Source organism: Eschrichtius robustus, chromosome 8 (genome assembly GCF_028021215.1).
Source record: "Eschrichtius robustus isolate mEscRob2 chromosome 8, mEscRob2.pri, whole genome shotgun sequence".
NCBI classification, from domain to species: domain Eukaryota; kingdom Metazoa; phylum Chordata; class Mammalia; order Artiodactyla; family Eschrichtiidae; genus Eschrichtius; species Eschrichtius robustus.
Window position 1 is genome coordinate 62012174 of NC_090831.1, and position 15839 is coordinate 62028012.

At 33.4% G+C, this 15839-nt stretch overlaps 1 protein-coding gene across 10 annotated transcripts in view; it reads left to right on the forward strand.

Annotated features, from left to right (window-relative positions):
- DGKB (diacylglycerol kinase beta) overlaps window positions 1-15839 on the forward strand; it is an 804767-nt gene that overhangs the window by 365197 nt on the left and 423731 nt on the right. For all 10 annotated transcript variants that reach the window (XM_068550569.1, XM_068550571.1, XM_068550570.1 and 7 more), the window contains one exon: window positions 2329-2403. In XM_068550569.1, the coding sequence (XP_068406670.1) occupies window positions 2329-2403 (75 nt within the window). The remainder of the gene's footprint in view (window positions 1-2328; window positions 2404-15839) is intronic.

Genomic DNA, 15839 nt, shown 5'->3' on the forward strand with positions numbered 1-15839 from the left:
AATTCCAGCCAAAAAATGAGCAATCAGATAAAAGCACTCACACAGACGCTATGATAATAAAATAGAAATTTACATTGTGGTTTCACCAAATAATGAAATTGAAATGTTTCCATGAATAAAGGAATTTTGTAAAGTAATTTCCTTTCCTACCATTTAACTTTCCAGCTTCATTTCAATTAAATGAAGAATGGTCATTTTCCATTCAACGAAATATTATTTCTGCTTAAAAAGTTTTCCCTTTTATCACCGTATAGTTATACTTTTAACTCTGCTAAACAAGACAAGTTATTTTAAATAACTAGTGACTTAATAATATAAACTATTTACAATGCTTTATTAAAGAGAATAGTTGCCTCACTTTTAGGTATATAAAATAATAATTAAATAATGATGCTAAAATTATTTTCTCCTTTCCTACTCACAGTTTGTTAGTTGTATATATTATGGATATCTTGAAAAAGAAGTAAGCTCTTCACAAAGCATTAGATGAGACTTAAATTCATGTTGGAAATTAGAAACAAATGAAGTATCAAGTGAAAAAAAATATATTTCAAATGGAAACATTCCCCTCAAATTAAGATAAAGTTAATCATGTAGAATGACCCTTAATTGAATATCTGCCTCCCTCTTCTCCCAGTACATAAAAATAATTTTCTTTAAATTAAAAAATATATATCTACAGATAGATACACTGAAGTCATCAGTAAATTAAATTTAATGGGGGGGAGGGAGAATATTTGAGTGCTCCTATATGCACACCCACTTATGCTTTGTCCTTTATACACTAACAGGGACCATTCAAAGTCAAAAGAATTGTAAATATGTTTAAAGGAGATCTATTATTAATGCAGTCATAAATTCTCCTGAATGCATAAGAAGCATCTTTCACAAATAATGGAATTCTATTCAGGGTTTTCCTTTCAAAATATGTAGGTTTTCTTCTTTGATGTATTAGATAAGCAGAAAAAGGTAACAGAATTGTATATTCACACATAGTTTCCCATACCAGTCAACAGGTGTGAAAATGTTCACACATCATTCAGACAGCAACACTTGAGGGAATCCAGTCTCTACTAGGAACTGGGGATGAGACAGAAGACACAGTCATACAGGGAGGCAGACACGTAAACAGATTTACTACAGTAACCCCAAGGCAAAAGCTAAGCTAGGAATGTTTAAAATAAAAGTGCTATGGAAGTTCAGAGGAAGAAATGATTGTCTGAAGACTCAGAAGTCTAGCTTTTGAGTTGGTTGGTTAAGTAGATGTTTGCCAGGTGAAGGAAGAAAAAAGACAGATGTGTGGAAGGGGGTGTGGTGTTTTGGTAGGGAACCAGGAGATATTCAGCGAGGTTGAAGTTTAAGAGGAAGGAGGAGAAAGACGAGACATAAACTATTTTAAATATAATAAAATATTTTATAAGTAACTTGCCACTGGCAGGAACTTTTCATCATGGAAACAACGTGACTGTACTTAAATAGAAGTACGGAAGAAGGCTGAATAGGCAAGACTTTTACAGAGCTGGTGAGAGAACTTGTAAGGCAGTGAGAATAACCAGGTATGATAGACATTACTCAGTTAGAGGGTACAGGATTGTCCTTGATTTCAGGTGCTGGGGAAAAGGAAGTACTGAGAATGACTCTAAGATCATTCTTGAGACGGTAGGTGATATCATTATTCAAGATCTAGAATGTGAGGGTATTGCACAAGAAAGTGGAAGGATATAAGTAGATATTTGGAGAGTTTCAGTACACATAATATGAATATGTTAAGATATATAGTAATATTTTCACATGTATATATAAAAACTAATTTCAAAAACTAAATATATTCCTTCACTTTTAATATTTTGTCTCAGAATTCTGATATGGGATGTGTGTGTACTTAGAAACATTTCTGTTGCACTTGTTATGCAAAGATCGAGTTCTTTCAGAAAAAAATGAAATGTTTAATATGTGCCTGTAGAAATAGTTTAGCAATTTTTTGATCTAGCTCATCAAGATGATTGTTTATGTGAAATAATTAAGCAGCTGAAGTCACAGTCTTTGCTTTCATGCATACAGTGTCCAATCCCATTTTATATATGGGATAAATAACTTTCATCTCTGTTAGATTGGCCCAATAATCTGTAAATTTCCCAAGGATCTATTAAGAGAAGATATTTAGCTAATTGTATACTGATATTTTAAAATATTTATTTGAAATCTTATTAGCTAAATAATATTCAAAAGCAGGATAGAGAGTGTTCTAAATGCATGTGCATATTTAGAATAAAAATTTGGAGATATCACTAAATTTTATTTTTTCCTTCCATATTTTCATCTTTATAGAATTTACAGAAAATTCCAATATCTACTAAATCCTCGTCAGGTTTACAGTCTTGCTGGACATGGACCAATGCCAGGGTAAGCCTATATATATTATTACCATTAATTCATTTAATACTGATTAATTAAATAAGCAGCCAGACAAACCTAGAAGTAATGTTATTCAAATACAGCAGCCAGATTAGTATACAAAACAACATTGAATATCAACTACATAAGAGAAACTAATGCAGGTGCTGTTTTTCAAAATGGCCTGTTTCAGTAAGATTTTCCTCCTTTCTAAATATTGTGAAGTAATTCTCATACTGCTAGTAGTAATGTTAATAAGAATAATCACACCACAAACATACACATGTATTAGCTGGGTCCTTAAATTACTGAACCATCTATGTGTTAGAAAAACTGCTCTCCTTCCGTTTGTTAAATATAGGACATGGATCTACTACAGAATAAAAAAAATTTTTTTTTAATTTTTAATTCTTCTGGTTAACAAAGAATGGAAATCATAATGATTTTTTCATTTACTACTTACAAACTCTAATACATATCACTCTTTTATAAGATACTTTATTAATAGGCAAGATGTAGTGAAATACAATTATTTTTCAACAGATACCATATACTTTTGATATCACAAGTACGCACTGAAATAATTCATTGTTAACTTGGCCTAGTTAACTAAGTAATGTCATTTTCTTCCACTGATCTGATTTCTCTCTATCAACATGATAGTAAACATTAGACCAGATGAAGTAGAGAAAAGCTCTAAAAATAAACTTCTTTAAAAAAAAAAAATCAGTATGATTAAAATAAGTCTTCTAGGTTATTCTCAGAAATGAGAAACCAAATGTTAAAATTGTCTTTTAAATGCTCAGCATAAAATTTATGCCATCGTATCTCATGTTAGATAAATGTAAATAATATGCAATTAATTAGCACAGGCTCCCACAATTATACTCATCTTTTTCTTCCATTGCCTGCTACCTGTTGTGCAGGGCCAGTTCCCAAATGCTGAGCCGTGATGTGTGGAACCTCCTTGCTGTAGAAGGCAGGCTCACCACAGGAATTTAGTTCAGAACACTGCCTTTGTCAAACTCCAGACTCCACCAGGTAGAGGATCATGATCAGATTATTGGCTAGGTGAGCCACATGTTGGAAGTTCCAGTCTAGTTAAAGACAAAAAAAAGTAAAGTCTTGATATTCACACAGAAACTCAGTCAGGATGCCTCTTTTTCTTGTTCTTTAATATTCTCTGAACTTCAAAGAAGTAGCTTTTAATCTGCAGGATTAAGGAATTTTGCATTAAGAAGTTTAGCTACTCCAAGACCTCTGTAGCTCCACCAGACCAAGTAAATCCAGGATTTGCTTGTATTTTATAGTTAAACTAAATACCTAATGACTCTGCTAATTATAAACCTTATCATTTAACCACTCTGTGTTGTCATGGTCTTTTCCGTGAAATGAAGGAATAGTACCTGCCTCATAGGCTAGTTATAAAATTAAGTTGGGTGTTACCCATGAAGCATATGAAAATGTGCTTGCCACATAATGTGTCCTCGATGACTGTTATTTGTTATCAATATCATTTATTAATTAATAATCAATAACATAATCACTTTGTAGCTCTATGTAAATTTACTGCAATAACCTTGATTTTAGCCTTGTTTTCTCATTTCATTTTTTTTCCTACTCCACTTTAAATATGTATTACATGTTTCCTTTTACTCTTTAACTGTTAGCCATCCTATTATCTTCTCTAGTTTAATATACTGAAAAATAAAAGTAATAAGTGTACTTGTACAGTTCCACGCTACAGTGAGTATTATTTAGAAATTAAGTTAAGGGCCCCACTTTAAGCACTACCACCTCTCAAGGATATTATTGTGAATTGTTTGTGCGTATCCTCCAAGAACTTCTATAAATATAAAAACTACTGTATGTATAGAATGTATTCATATATATACAATGTTTTCATATATAGATACACACATATATGTGTTGCATAGATAAATAGATTTTTTAATATAACTTAGACTGTAGTTTTTTTATTACTCTGCAACTTGCTTCCTTTTACTCAAAAGCATATGGTGGATATTGTTTGAGTTCAGTAGATATTGATCAGTTTAAATGTTTTTAAGAGCTGCACAGTATTCCATAGTTTTGTTAACTATTCTGTTATTGGGAAATATTTATATTGCCTGCACTTTTAAATAATTGGCATAATTTAAGTTAATGTCTATCAATTTATCTGTTTTTAGAAGCATATTCAAATATTTTCAATTTTATTTCTCAGGTTCTGCCAAATTACTATACAAAAAGTTTGTATCAAATTATAATCCCAGCAGCAATATATAATGTTTTATTTCCCATGCCCTCCTTTAAATTGGCTATCGTCAGTAATTTTTATTATTGTTAAATGTACTAGGTGAAAATATATCATTTTTATTTGCATGGCTAATCAATTATAAAGTTGAATATGGCATTAGTTAGATTGACTTTTCTATAAACAACAGAAATATAATCTGCTTTATGATCCCAAATAGAGTTTACTGGAAAATTATGAAGTAGCTCATATAATTAATGGAAAAATGAAGAACTATGTTTCAGAAAGGATAGGAATCAGGACAATTTGAGGAAATTATGACTAAAAAGACAGAGTCCATAGGAGTTACTGCTAAGAGAAATTGATTCCAATTGCTTCTGGTATTCTTGCTTCTATATTCAAAATTTATATCCCCAGGAGAAGCATATTTATTAGCCTCTCTTGTTTCCCATGCCACAGCATTGGCTACTTTGGGACTGAGCATCTTGACTAACAGTCCTGTCAAGACTATTATCTAAATTGTTTGTCTCCTCAAAGCCAAATGAGGATGCTATATAACCTGAGGATGAAAGATGAATTCTTGGTGGGAATAAACAATAGGTGTTCACCACGGTCCAACCATTGAGTTATCCAATAGCTCTTCTTTTCCGAACATAAAAGTTGAAAAAGAAAAATACCAATCAACATATTGCTACTGCTAAATATGTAGCCAAAAATACACATCCTCCTAAAATGTAGACAACTCCAAGTCTCATATTGTTTCTATATCCAGCTTCAAGTCCTGGTTCTCTAAAACATCTCTGGAGATGACTATTTTCTCCTTTCCCTTCATCCATTTGGTCTCAGTATACAGAAATGTAATGAGAAAATTACATATTTAACTATAAATATGAATTTCATTAAATGATATTCTTAATAATACAAAGAATAAAACATATGTAAAGTCTATAGTCCTGGTTTTACTACTGATTGAAAACTGTAGCTGAAACATAAAACATTTGTCAGCTTCTTGGAAATGTTTCCCCAGCGTAGTGACTCAAATATTTTTACCTGATAGGTCTGAGATTTTGGTAGTACTGCTTGTATAGGGCTGAATTTGTTTCTCGTGTGCCTTGAATGACAGGCATGGTAGTACCTGACAGTATTAGTACTGTTTATCAAATATTTCCAGGCCTTCTGCCAGGCACGTGATCTTGATTTCAGTCCTTTCACCTTAGGTACTAAGAGTGGCTATATGGCTTTCTCTTACAATAAACTGTGAGCAGAAAGTAAATTTTCCACTCTTTCTTTTCCTCTACCACAGTGACCAGCAGTATTCTATATTGGCCTGTTGGTTAGCTTGGATGCCAGAGTGAAAACAGCGCGAGAGAGGCCCTACCCCCAGCCCCGCTTATCCCACGTCCCTGTAGAGGGGATGATAAAGAAGCCTCTGTAAGATTATGCCACGAAGATTTTGGGTTGTTTGTGACTGTATGTAACCTAGCCCTTACAACTAAACCAATGATCGGAGTAGAGGTCCTATTAGTACTCCCTTTTCCCATTATATAGCAGCAAACCTAATTTCTCCTTGGGAATCAGAGTCAGTTATACCAGTCAACATCCTATCTGTCTTTTTGCCTGTTAGTCTAGTGGTATGAGGAGCCTCAAAATGTCCAAGTGTTAGCTTCAATTCAATGAAAATTTTACTGTCTCATATGCTAGCATTCCTCTTTGGTGTTAACACATCTCAACCATAAGAGTTCAAAACCAAGGGAATGTGAAGCAAAATATTTGAAAGTGAATGTATTAGTCAGTGTTCTTTAGTAAAACAGACCAATAGTATATATGTATAGAGAGAAATTTATTATAAGGAATTGGCTCACATGCTAATTGAGGCTGACGAATCCAAATCTGTAATTTGATGTTCCAGTTTGAGTCCAAAGGCTGGCAAGCTGCTGTAGAACTAGGAAGAATCATCATCCCAGTTCAAAGGTGATCAGGCTGGAGAATTCTCTCTTTCTTCGGTTAGGGTCTGCCTTTTGTTCTATCAGGCCTTCAGCTGATTAGATGGGGGTCACCCGTTAGCGAGGGCAGTCTGCTTTATGAAGTCTACTGATTTAAATGTTAAATCTCATCTAAAAATACCCTCGCAGAAACACTCAAAATAATGCTAGATCAACTTTCTGGGCATCCGTGGCCCAGCCAATTTGACACATAAATTTAAGATTCACAGTGAGTATTAAGTGTAATTGTAAGTTTCATCACCAAGCTTTACATTTGGGTTCCAGAACCATGTTTTCTGAATTGGGTAAAGCAGCATCGTATAGTTCAGAGCACATGATACAGCTGTTTGATCATACACCATTTAAGTGCTCCCACTATTCAGTGACTGAGTCTCTAGTAGGTTATTTCAGTGTTCTATGGACGACTGTTTCTCCCTGATAAAACATATAAGAAGGCCTTTATGTCACAGGGGCATCAGCCCACTGTCTTTCTTCCTTCTCTGTGAACGGTATTCCTTGAAAGGAGACAGCGATATGTGAGACACTATGATAGTGGTTAAGGCATTCAGTAAGTCATTTGCTATGACCATTGACACAGGCATAATGGGAAAGAAAAGTAAATCCATTTGCTAGAACAAATGTCTAGTTAGTGAGGACAAATGGCTGCAGTTGCATTATGGAAAGGGTCCAGGGATTTTAGGCTACCCTTAAGTAGCTGGCTTAGGTTCCCTTGAGGTATAGCAACATATTGGAATTCACTAATTGGTTCATTTGATGACAGTTGAGTACTCCAGAGTCAGTACCTACTCTTCTTGTTGAAGATAAATTCATGTTGTTTATCCCTTCCAAAGCTTCCAACCCTACCAACATGAACATGAGTGTTTTGAACACTCACTGGAAGTGACTAAGAACACATGCTAACTGGCATTTCTTTGGAGCAATTATACTCCCAATTATGGGTCCATTCTGAGAAATTCACTTATATAAATTTTGCTTCCATCACTAATTCTCCATTCTTATCCTTTCCGAGTCCTTAATAGTGTGAGAAATATTTGTTAGTCAGTACTATTGAATTGGTATGTTTCCTAAACTCTAAACATCTCTCTGTCCAGAAAAGGTAAACAGGACATTTTATTGTTTGAGATACTGCCCAGAGGTCAAATGGCATTCTTTTCTGTCCTCAAATTATTCCCAGTTTATTTGTACTGCCATAGCAGCCTACCACCAGCTACTTCTGATATATCATGGAGAGGCACTGGTAAATCCGTTTTTTTATCCTTAAACAGTGAAAATGGAGAACTCCCTATGAGGGCATAGGTATGGGTTGAAGGAGGGGTTGGGAGTATAGCCAGATTCAGAATATCTGAGTGGTGGACCTAGGCACTTCAATTTCTTAAAAGCTCCCCAGCTGATTATGTGGAGACAGCATGGAGAACCACTGATTTAGTAGATTAATTACTATATAATAGGTATTATAGGCCATATTGATATGCTACAATTAGGGTAACTTCCCCATTAAATTTATAATAATTACTTTAAATTCTTAGACAAGCATTAGCTTTTTGCACCAGCAACCTATCATGATCTTTGTGTTTCACATTTTTCAAATTTAGAAAAGAAGTGTCTCATAGGCCTAGGTTTGGCCACGTGCCTACCGCATTGTTTGGGTCAATGCAGTTGGTTTCCTTGTTTGATAGACATACCAAAACTGTATTCAGCAGCATGTTTGCCCACAGTCAAATAAGGCAAAACCAACAGATGCTCCAAACAAGCATTTTGTCTTATATATACTAAACTTTTGATTTCTTATGTAAAGCGTATGCTCTTTTTTTTTTTTAACATCTTTATTGGAGTATAATTGCTTTACAATGGTGTGTTAGTTTCCTCTTTATAACAAAGCGAATCAGCTATACATATACATATATCCCCATATCTCTTCCCTCTTGCATCTCCCTCTCACCCTCCCTATCCCACCCCTCTAGGTGGTCACAAAGCACCCAGCTAATCTCCCTGTGCTATGCGGCTGCTTCCCACTAGCTATCGGTTTTACACGTATGCTCTTTTATTTGCCTATTTTCCTTTTGATTTATCTTTTTTGTGTTCATTTTTAAATCTTATTGTATAAATATTATCATCATTTTATATATGTTGCAAGTGTTTTCTTCTCATTTTTTCTGTGTGCTTTCAGTTTGTATATTTTGTTCTTTTTCTTGTCCATATAAATATATAAAATTTTCATTGCTAATTCTACACTGAATGATTTCTCAACTTTATATTTTAGAAAAACCTTTCCTCAAGCCAAAATTACTGAAATATTTTTATATCTTTTATTAATTTTTCATTTTGTTTTCAATTTCTAACCTTCAATCTTTAAAGGTTACATTTTTCTTAGAGGTGCGTTGACAGACTAGGATGAGGTAGGCATGGAACATTTTTTTCCTTCAGATTGAAATCTAGCTGTCCCAACGAAAGCTGTTTATTTGTTCACTGTTTCACCACTGATTTGATGTACTTCATATATGGTGAAATAATATATATGTTAGACTGTTGCTGCCCTTTCCTTTGCTTCATGGATCTATTTGTTGATTCTCACTGGAGACTGTTTTATATAATGTAACTCCCTAATTATTCCTTCAAAATTTAATGACATTTACTCTCTTCAATGTGTTGTTATTGTCTTGAGTTTTTAAAGTATGAGTTTGAATGGAATTGTATTGAATTTCTACTTTCATCTCGATAACTATGAGAATGCCCTGTTTTATATCTGATGCCAGTGCCCAGGCTGCATGCCCAGTGGTAGATGTGCACTTCTGTTAGAGAACCGTTCCTCAGTTGTTAGCCAGGAGGCAAACGCCCCAGGTAGCTCTTCTGAAATGGGACCCCGGCCAGGCTATGCTGTAATCCTTCACTTAATCCCATAGCTGGCCTCACGTGTTGTAACTCTTCCCATCCCTGTTTCTAGCTGTGCCATCCCTGATCCTGGGTCAGCCATGGGGGCAGAGGGTGCCTTTTGCAGCAGTTCCCTTTCAATGTATTGCTTTCTGAGTTGTTCTATTCTGTAAGGTCTCTTTACTACTCTAATTTGTGATTTAATTTCATTTCTATTCCTCGTTTATTACTTTTCCAATGCTACTATAGATACACTTTTTAAAAAATAAATATTTTATCTGCCACCCTGAGCCTGCAGTTATTCATTCTTTTAATTTCCTTTTTTTCCCCATTGTTCCTCTTTACCATACCAAATTTTTAGATCTTTTCATATGCCTCTCTTCTCTCATCCTATCTTTATTTATTTCTTCTTTTCTAACATTTTGTTTAGAGACTTTTGTTGATGTATCGAAACTCTGCTAATCCCTAGTGTAAATTATCTAGTAAATACCAAAACTCTCCGGTCACTTCCCTTTTTATCTTTGTTTTCAAGATAGATATAGATGTTTATTTGTTTGTCTTTATTGTATCTCTTTACATAAATTCTCTCACTCTGATAATGACTATTTAAAGATATCTGAAACTGGAGTCTGTATCATGTAAGTTGTTTCTTCCTGATGAAGCATATTATGATATAATTGAATGAATGGTTTTGAGGTATAAATTAGTTGCAAAAATGAAATATAAAACATATATCGCTCACTGGTCTTCACAGAATGAGATTTTTTTTCCTTCACAACATTAAAATAAATATGCACATCTCTAGCTGTTATACCAACTGCATATGCTAATGTGACTTATGAAAAGTTAGTATCAAGTTTTTTGTATACTCGTGATGTTGGTTGTTCCCTTCTGACTATCAGCTTCATGAAAGTACAGATGGCTTTTTCTCATATCATCCCTAAAATATTTAAGTAAAAAATAAAAAGTATTTATTGAATTGAAAAAATATATAAGATAAATATTTTTAAATTATTTTCCAGATTGTTCAGCATAGTGAACAATCACAACAATGAATTGTTTGTGAAATAGGTGCTTTAAAAAAATCTTTGGTTTCATCTACCTGATCTAAATGTAAAACATATATAATTTAAAAAATAAAATTTAACAGTCAACATACAGATTCACATATTCCAAGTATCACACATATTTCCATAGTAAAGCCTTGGAATACATTCTCCTGTTAAAATAAATTTGTAATTTAGAAAACACATAACACATTCCACAGATTTCATTACTTTCTTAATTTAAAATATCATTTTATATAACAAAGTTTCTACCATATTTTACTTAAATAAGAACCCTCTTGAATCAGAACTATGACATATTACATATGTCTCTTGTTATGAAATCTTGTTGTGTCAGAGAGCTGAACAAAATCCTCAAAATGCTAAGAAAATGTTCATCAAAATTCAATCCAGCTCTACTGCAAATTTCCAGGAAAAAAAAAATCGTTGCTTTGCTAATGTAAAAACAAAGCACTCAATTGACCCTTTCAATCCTAATGATAAATCATAAAATATGATGCAGATGATTTTGCAATCCCCCCCCAATTAAATGTGTGAGCATAATTTTGTCTCTGCCTTGATCAATGGAGTGACTGAGTTTGAGAAACGATATATGCGTCTGTATTAAAGATCAACATGTTAAATACAAGTAACAAAATGTAACATGCTCCTACAGTTAATAGTCCTATAACTTCTAGCCTCGCGAAAGAATTTTGGGCATTACAAGTCTATAGTCACTTTCCACAAACATCAACAAATCGATTATTACTTTAAAGATGTTGAAAAATCTGAACTTTTGTTACTCATTTCACAGAGAAAAGAACAGCTCAATAACAGACTATAGATCCATGTGTTATTGTTTAGAGGTGATTGTTTATCCAAATTCCTTGAACACTCTAGAAAAATAACATTTTCTCCTAAGTTGGCTATTGGAAATAACCAACGCATTTGTGTATATCCTTCTACCTGTTTCTTATTGACTTTTATTCTACAAAAGTCAAGTTTCTAATAAGTATCATAAACTATTTTATTTGGCTATCCTCAGTTTGCTATTATTATCTAAGCCTGTCCAGCAAGCTCCCTGGCACAACTTTACCATCAGCTCCAGGGAGTCAACTAACAGCATCTTACTAATGAGTGAAAATAAGAAAACTCATAGCAGATGATTATCTCAGAATCCTTTATTAATGATAATGTAGTAACCTACTCCTATAATTTAATTAGAAATAATAACAGTGGACTATTGAATGTAGTCCACACTCAAACAGAATAATGATTCAACAACTAAGTAAAAAGTGAAATGGTAGTTTAACAATAACAACAGCAGTAAATATATATAATAGTATTAGTAATATAAATTGATTCAGCATATATTAATTCAGTGGCTACCAGGTGCCAGGAAAAAGTCTTAGTACTGCCAATCCACTATGAACAAAAGAAACATCACTTTCTGCTCTCATGGTCTTAGTGGAGGAAGGCACACATTAAACTAATAAAATATACACATGGCAGCAGGGAAGGTAAACAGAGTGTACATTGGTAGTGAGTGTTCTGTGATGGTTATTTTAAATAGGTTGAGCAGGGAAGGACTCACTGAGTATAGACATGAAGGAGATGAGGAAGCAAGCAGGCCATTTGGTCATCACATAGAATAACATTTAAAGCAGAGGGAGGAACAAGACTAAAAGCATCATGATGGGAGAATATTTGACACAATTGGGGAGCATTAGCAAGAAGGCCAGCGTGGCTGGAGCAGAGTGGATAGAGATAGCATATTAGAATAGTACTGGCGGGCCAAATCACATAGCGTCTTACAACTACTGTGACCATAATAATTAAGTTTACCCAGGACTCTTCTGGTTTATTCCTGGTGTCCCAGCATCCAACTCAATTTAGTATTAGCATAAGAATTTTGTATTTTTAGTTTAACTATTATTATTAATGGGTACATTATAATAAACTTGAGGGGTTTGAGAGCTAATTTGCACCTCCCGCTTCTGCTGTTATCCTCTAGTCAGATGTAAGACACACACATGTCCAGTGAGCACAGTTCTCACTTTAACCTATAATCATTTCATCTAAAAAAGCAAAACAACTTTCTCTTCCCAATCCTTCCCACATACAAGCAACAACTTCTTCTGAAATACAGTATACAGAGAATTCAAAGACAAAAATAAATGTTCACTGAAAGACCTTGTTGGCCAACTGGTATACTTGTTATGCCGGTCCATTATGCTGTGGCCTGTGCCTCTCCTCTCCTTGTGAGATGCAAATGGGAACAAATATAGCAATCAGCATTGTCAGTGGAGATGTGGGAAATCACGGGTTAGATGTACATGAAATATATGTGAGGAAGAGAAGATGAGAAGTCCTGCCAAGAACGTTTAATGAAGTTTGAATACTCTTCCTTGGTGTCTTACAAATTAAACATGTAGTTTATAAATATTGTGTTATATTATGCATTTTTATTTTTCAATAAAACTTTTCAGCAAATATATCTCAAAACTGAAAATGCCTATTAAACGAAAAATTAAATTCTGAATTTCTATGAATTTTTGTTTTAAAAAGTGTTGATGATGAATACATAACTTCTATGAAATATTTATCAATCTTTACCATCAGCGATGGGAACTCTAGTGATATCACTGACCATGTGGAAACCAGAAACACAAAAATGCTAAAGAAGCATCAGTATCTGCCTCAAATTAATAGTGAATTCTCTGCTTGAAGGCAGTCATTTAAACTGCAGAAAATCCCTTCGTATAACACTCTTTTAAGCATAATTTTTCATTTAGATCAAATGTGACTTTTAAATTAATGTACATTTTCAATTTCAAGTTTTCTTATGTGTGTTGTAAGTGAAGTAATAGCTGTTAAGATTTTGGTCCACTAGCAAAAGAAGAACTTTAAAAAGATCAAGTAATGCCATTTTTACATTAGAGTGATCAGAATGTTTTAAATAGAAAATTCATTTATTGCAATAATGATTTGAGTGCATGCAACTTGTGGACCCCCAGTCAGGTTTTTGGAAGTTCACTTGGATGATGGTAAAGCATTGGACATTATTGATCATGTTATCACAGACTTAGTTAAAAAGTTCAGCGCTTAGGATTCAATTATTTGTTCCTATGGTGATAATTGGAATACAGAGTTTGGTGGAGCACATCATCATGACCAAAATATGTGTTTTACTAAAGTAAGAAACATACAGATAAAAATACATGCTTTGCATTGGTTTTAGTATGCACATAAATCATAATTGCTTTCAAAGACACTTTAATAGTCTATGAATTACAATGAAGGCCTTAATTGTCAAGTTGTATGCATGTGCACATGCACACACACACATTCACAAATTATTCAGTCATTCTCTTATTGATCCTACAGGTGCTAAGGGACCTTTTGGGGAAAAAAAAGTAAGACTCAAGTCTTAGGTCACTGAAGTAATGAAGTCTTTAACATTTCTATGGATAATACTATACCAGCTAGACTTTTTCAAATTATGCCCTGCTCTTCCATTTAAAACTCCAAAACTCAAGAAGCATGAAAGTTTAAGGCAATTTGATATAGAGGCAATGAGTTTACAGAAATCTACAATTTGATCTCATCTTTTTATCTCTTCATAAATATGTTATTCAAAATTGTTCATATGAAAAGCCAATAAATGGAAAGTTTTTAAGTATATCAAGCTAATTAATTATTATGTTTTTATTCTAGATCATATGATGTCATATCTGTGAGCTATCTTAAATTTTCAGTTTGCTGTGATTTCTTATTTTAAATAACTATTTATGTATATATTCATATGTTACATTTATATATTTATATATAATTTATCTAAACCTAAATTTATATACATTTTTTGCATATTTTTTCCTAAAGAAGGTTTCAGATTTTTCTAAACATCACATTCCACAAAATCAATATTCATCCCTGATCCTAATTTATCAGTCAGAGGCCATGGCAAGTAAATTATCTTAACTTATTTTCCTTACTCCTACCCTTACGAACACATTGATATTCATACCCATCCTGACTTCCTTCCCTCTCACTGGATGAGGCGTCTCTCCTCCTAAATAAGGTGTATTCAACTTCTGTTCTGGGTCCCTGTTCCTCTTGGTTCTTTGATACTTAATTTATTATTCCCACCCTCTTATTATTACATCTTGAGCTGTTCCTATTCTACTGGCTTTTTAGCTCAAGTATGTAATCCCTTTTTAACATATGACTACTCTGTATTAAAATGACTTGGATTAGTTTATGAAAACATGTACGATGATGAAAGTGTTATAATAATCACAAATTACAACAGGAATGGATAAAGGATAGAGGTTCAAGACCAAAAGGAAAACAGAAAAACAATTCCCAGGTCATTGCGGAGTTGCAAAAACATGAGCAACATGTGAAATTGAGGATACTCTCATTTTTAATTTGAAAAATCTCTATGGAAATGTATAGCTACTTACCTTCTCAACTCTTTTGTCTCTTCACAACTACATTCTTAATAAAATGGGCTATTCTTTCACTTTTCCATCTCCTCTTCAGTGCAGTTGGGGTTTTGACTTTACTCTCCACTGACATTGCTATTGTCACTGATAAATTGCTAAGTGTTAAGTCATGTAGTTTTAGCTGTTTTCACCTACCTTAAAAGTCTCATCTCCCTTGGATATTAGAAAATCAATGTCTCCTATCTCTAAGGTGCTGCTTATTATATATCTGGATACATTCTCCTTAGTCACTTCTTTTAATATCATTTTTTCTTAGAATTTCACACTCAACTTCATTCATTTCATGTATATATGCTTTCTTAATTTTATAATAATAGTGATTTGTTGGTTGTATGCTAGGGAATATGCAAAATACTATCACTTTATGAGTTAAGCATTTTCTCCATTTGCCGATAAGCAAACTCATGATCAGGGAGCTTAAGATTTGCTCAAGGTTTTAGTCTCATAAAAGAGCAAATCCATGTCTGTTGTACTGCAACATGATCGTTTTTTTTTTTAATTTAAGTTATTGAAGAACAGTTGATTTACAATGTTGTGTTAGTTTCTGGTGTACAGCAAAGTGATTCAGATATATATATATATATATATGTATATATATATATATATATACATATATATATATATATATATATATATATATATATATATATATAGTTTGCATTTGCTAATCCCAAACTCCCAATCAATCCCTCTCCCTCCCCCTTGGCAACCACAAGTCTGTTCTCTATGTCTGTGAGTCTGTTTCTGTTTCATAGGTAAGTTCATT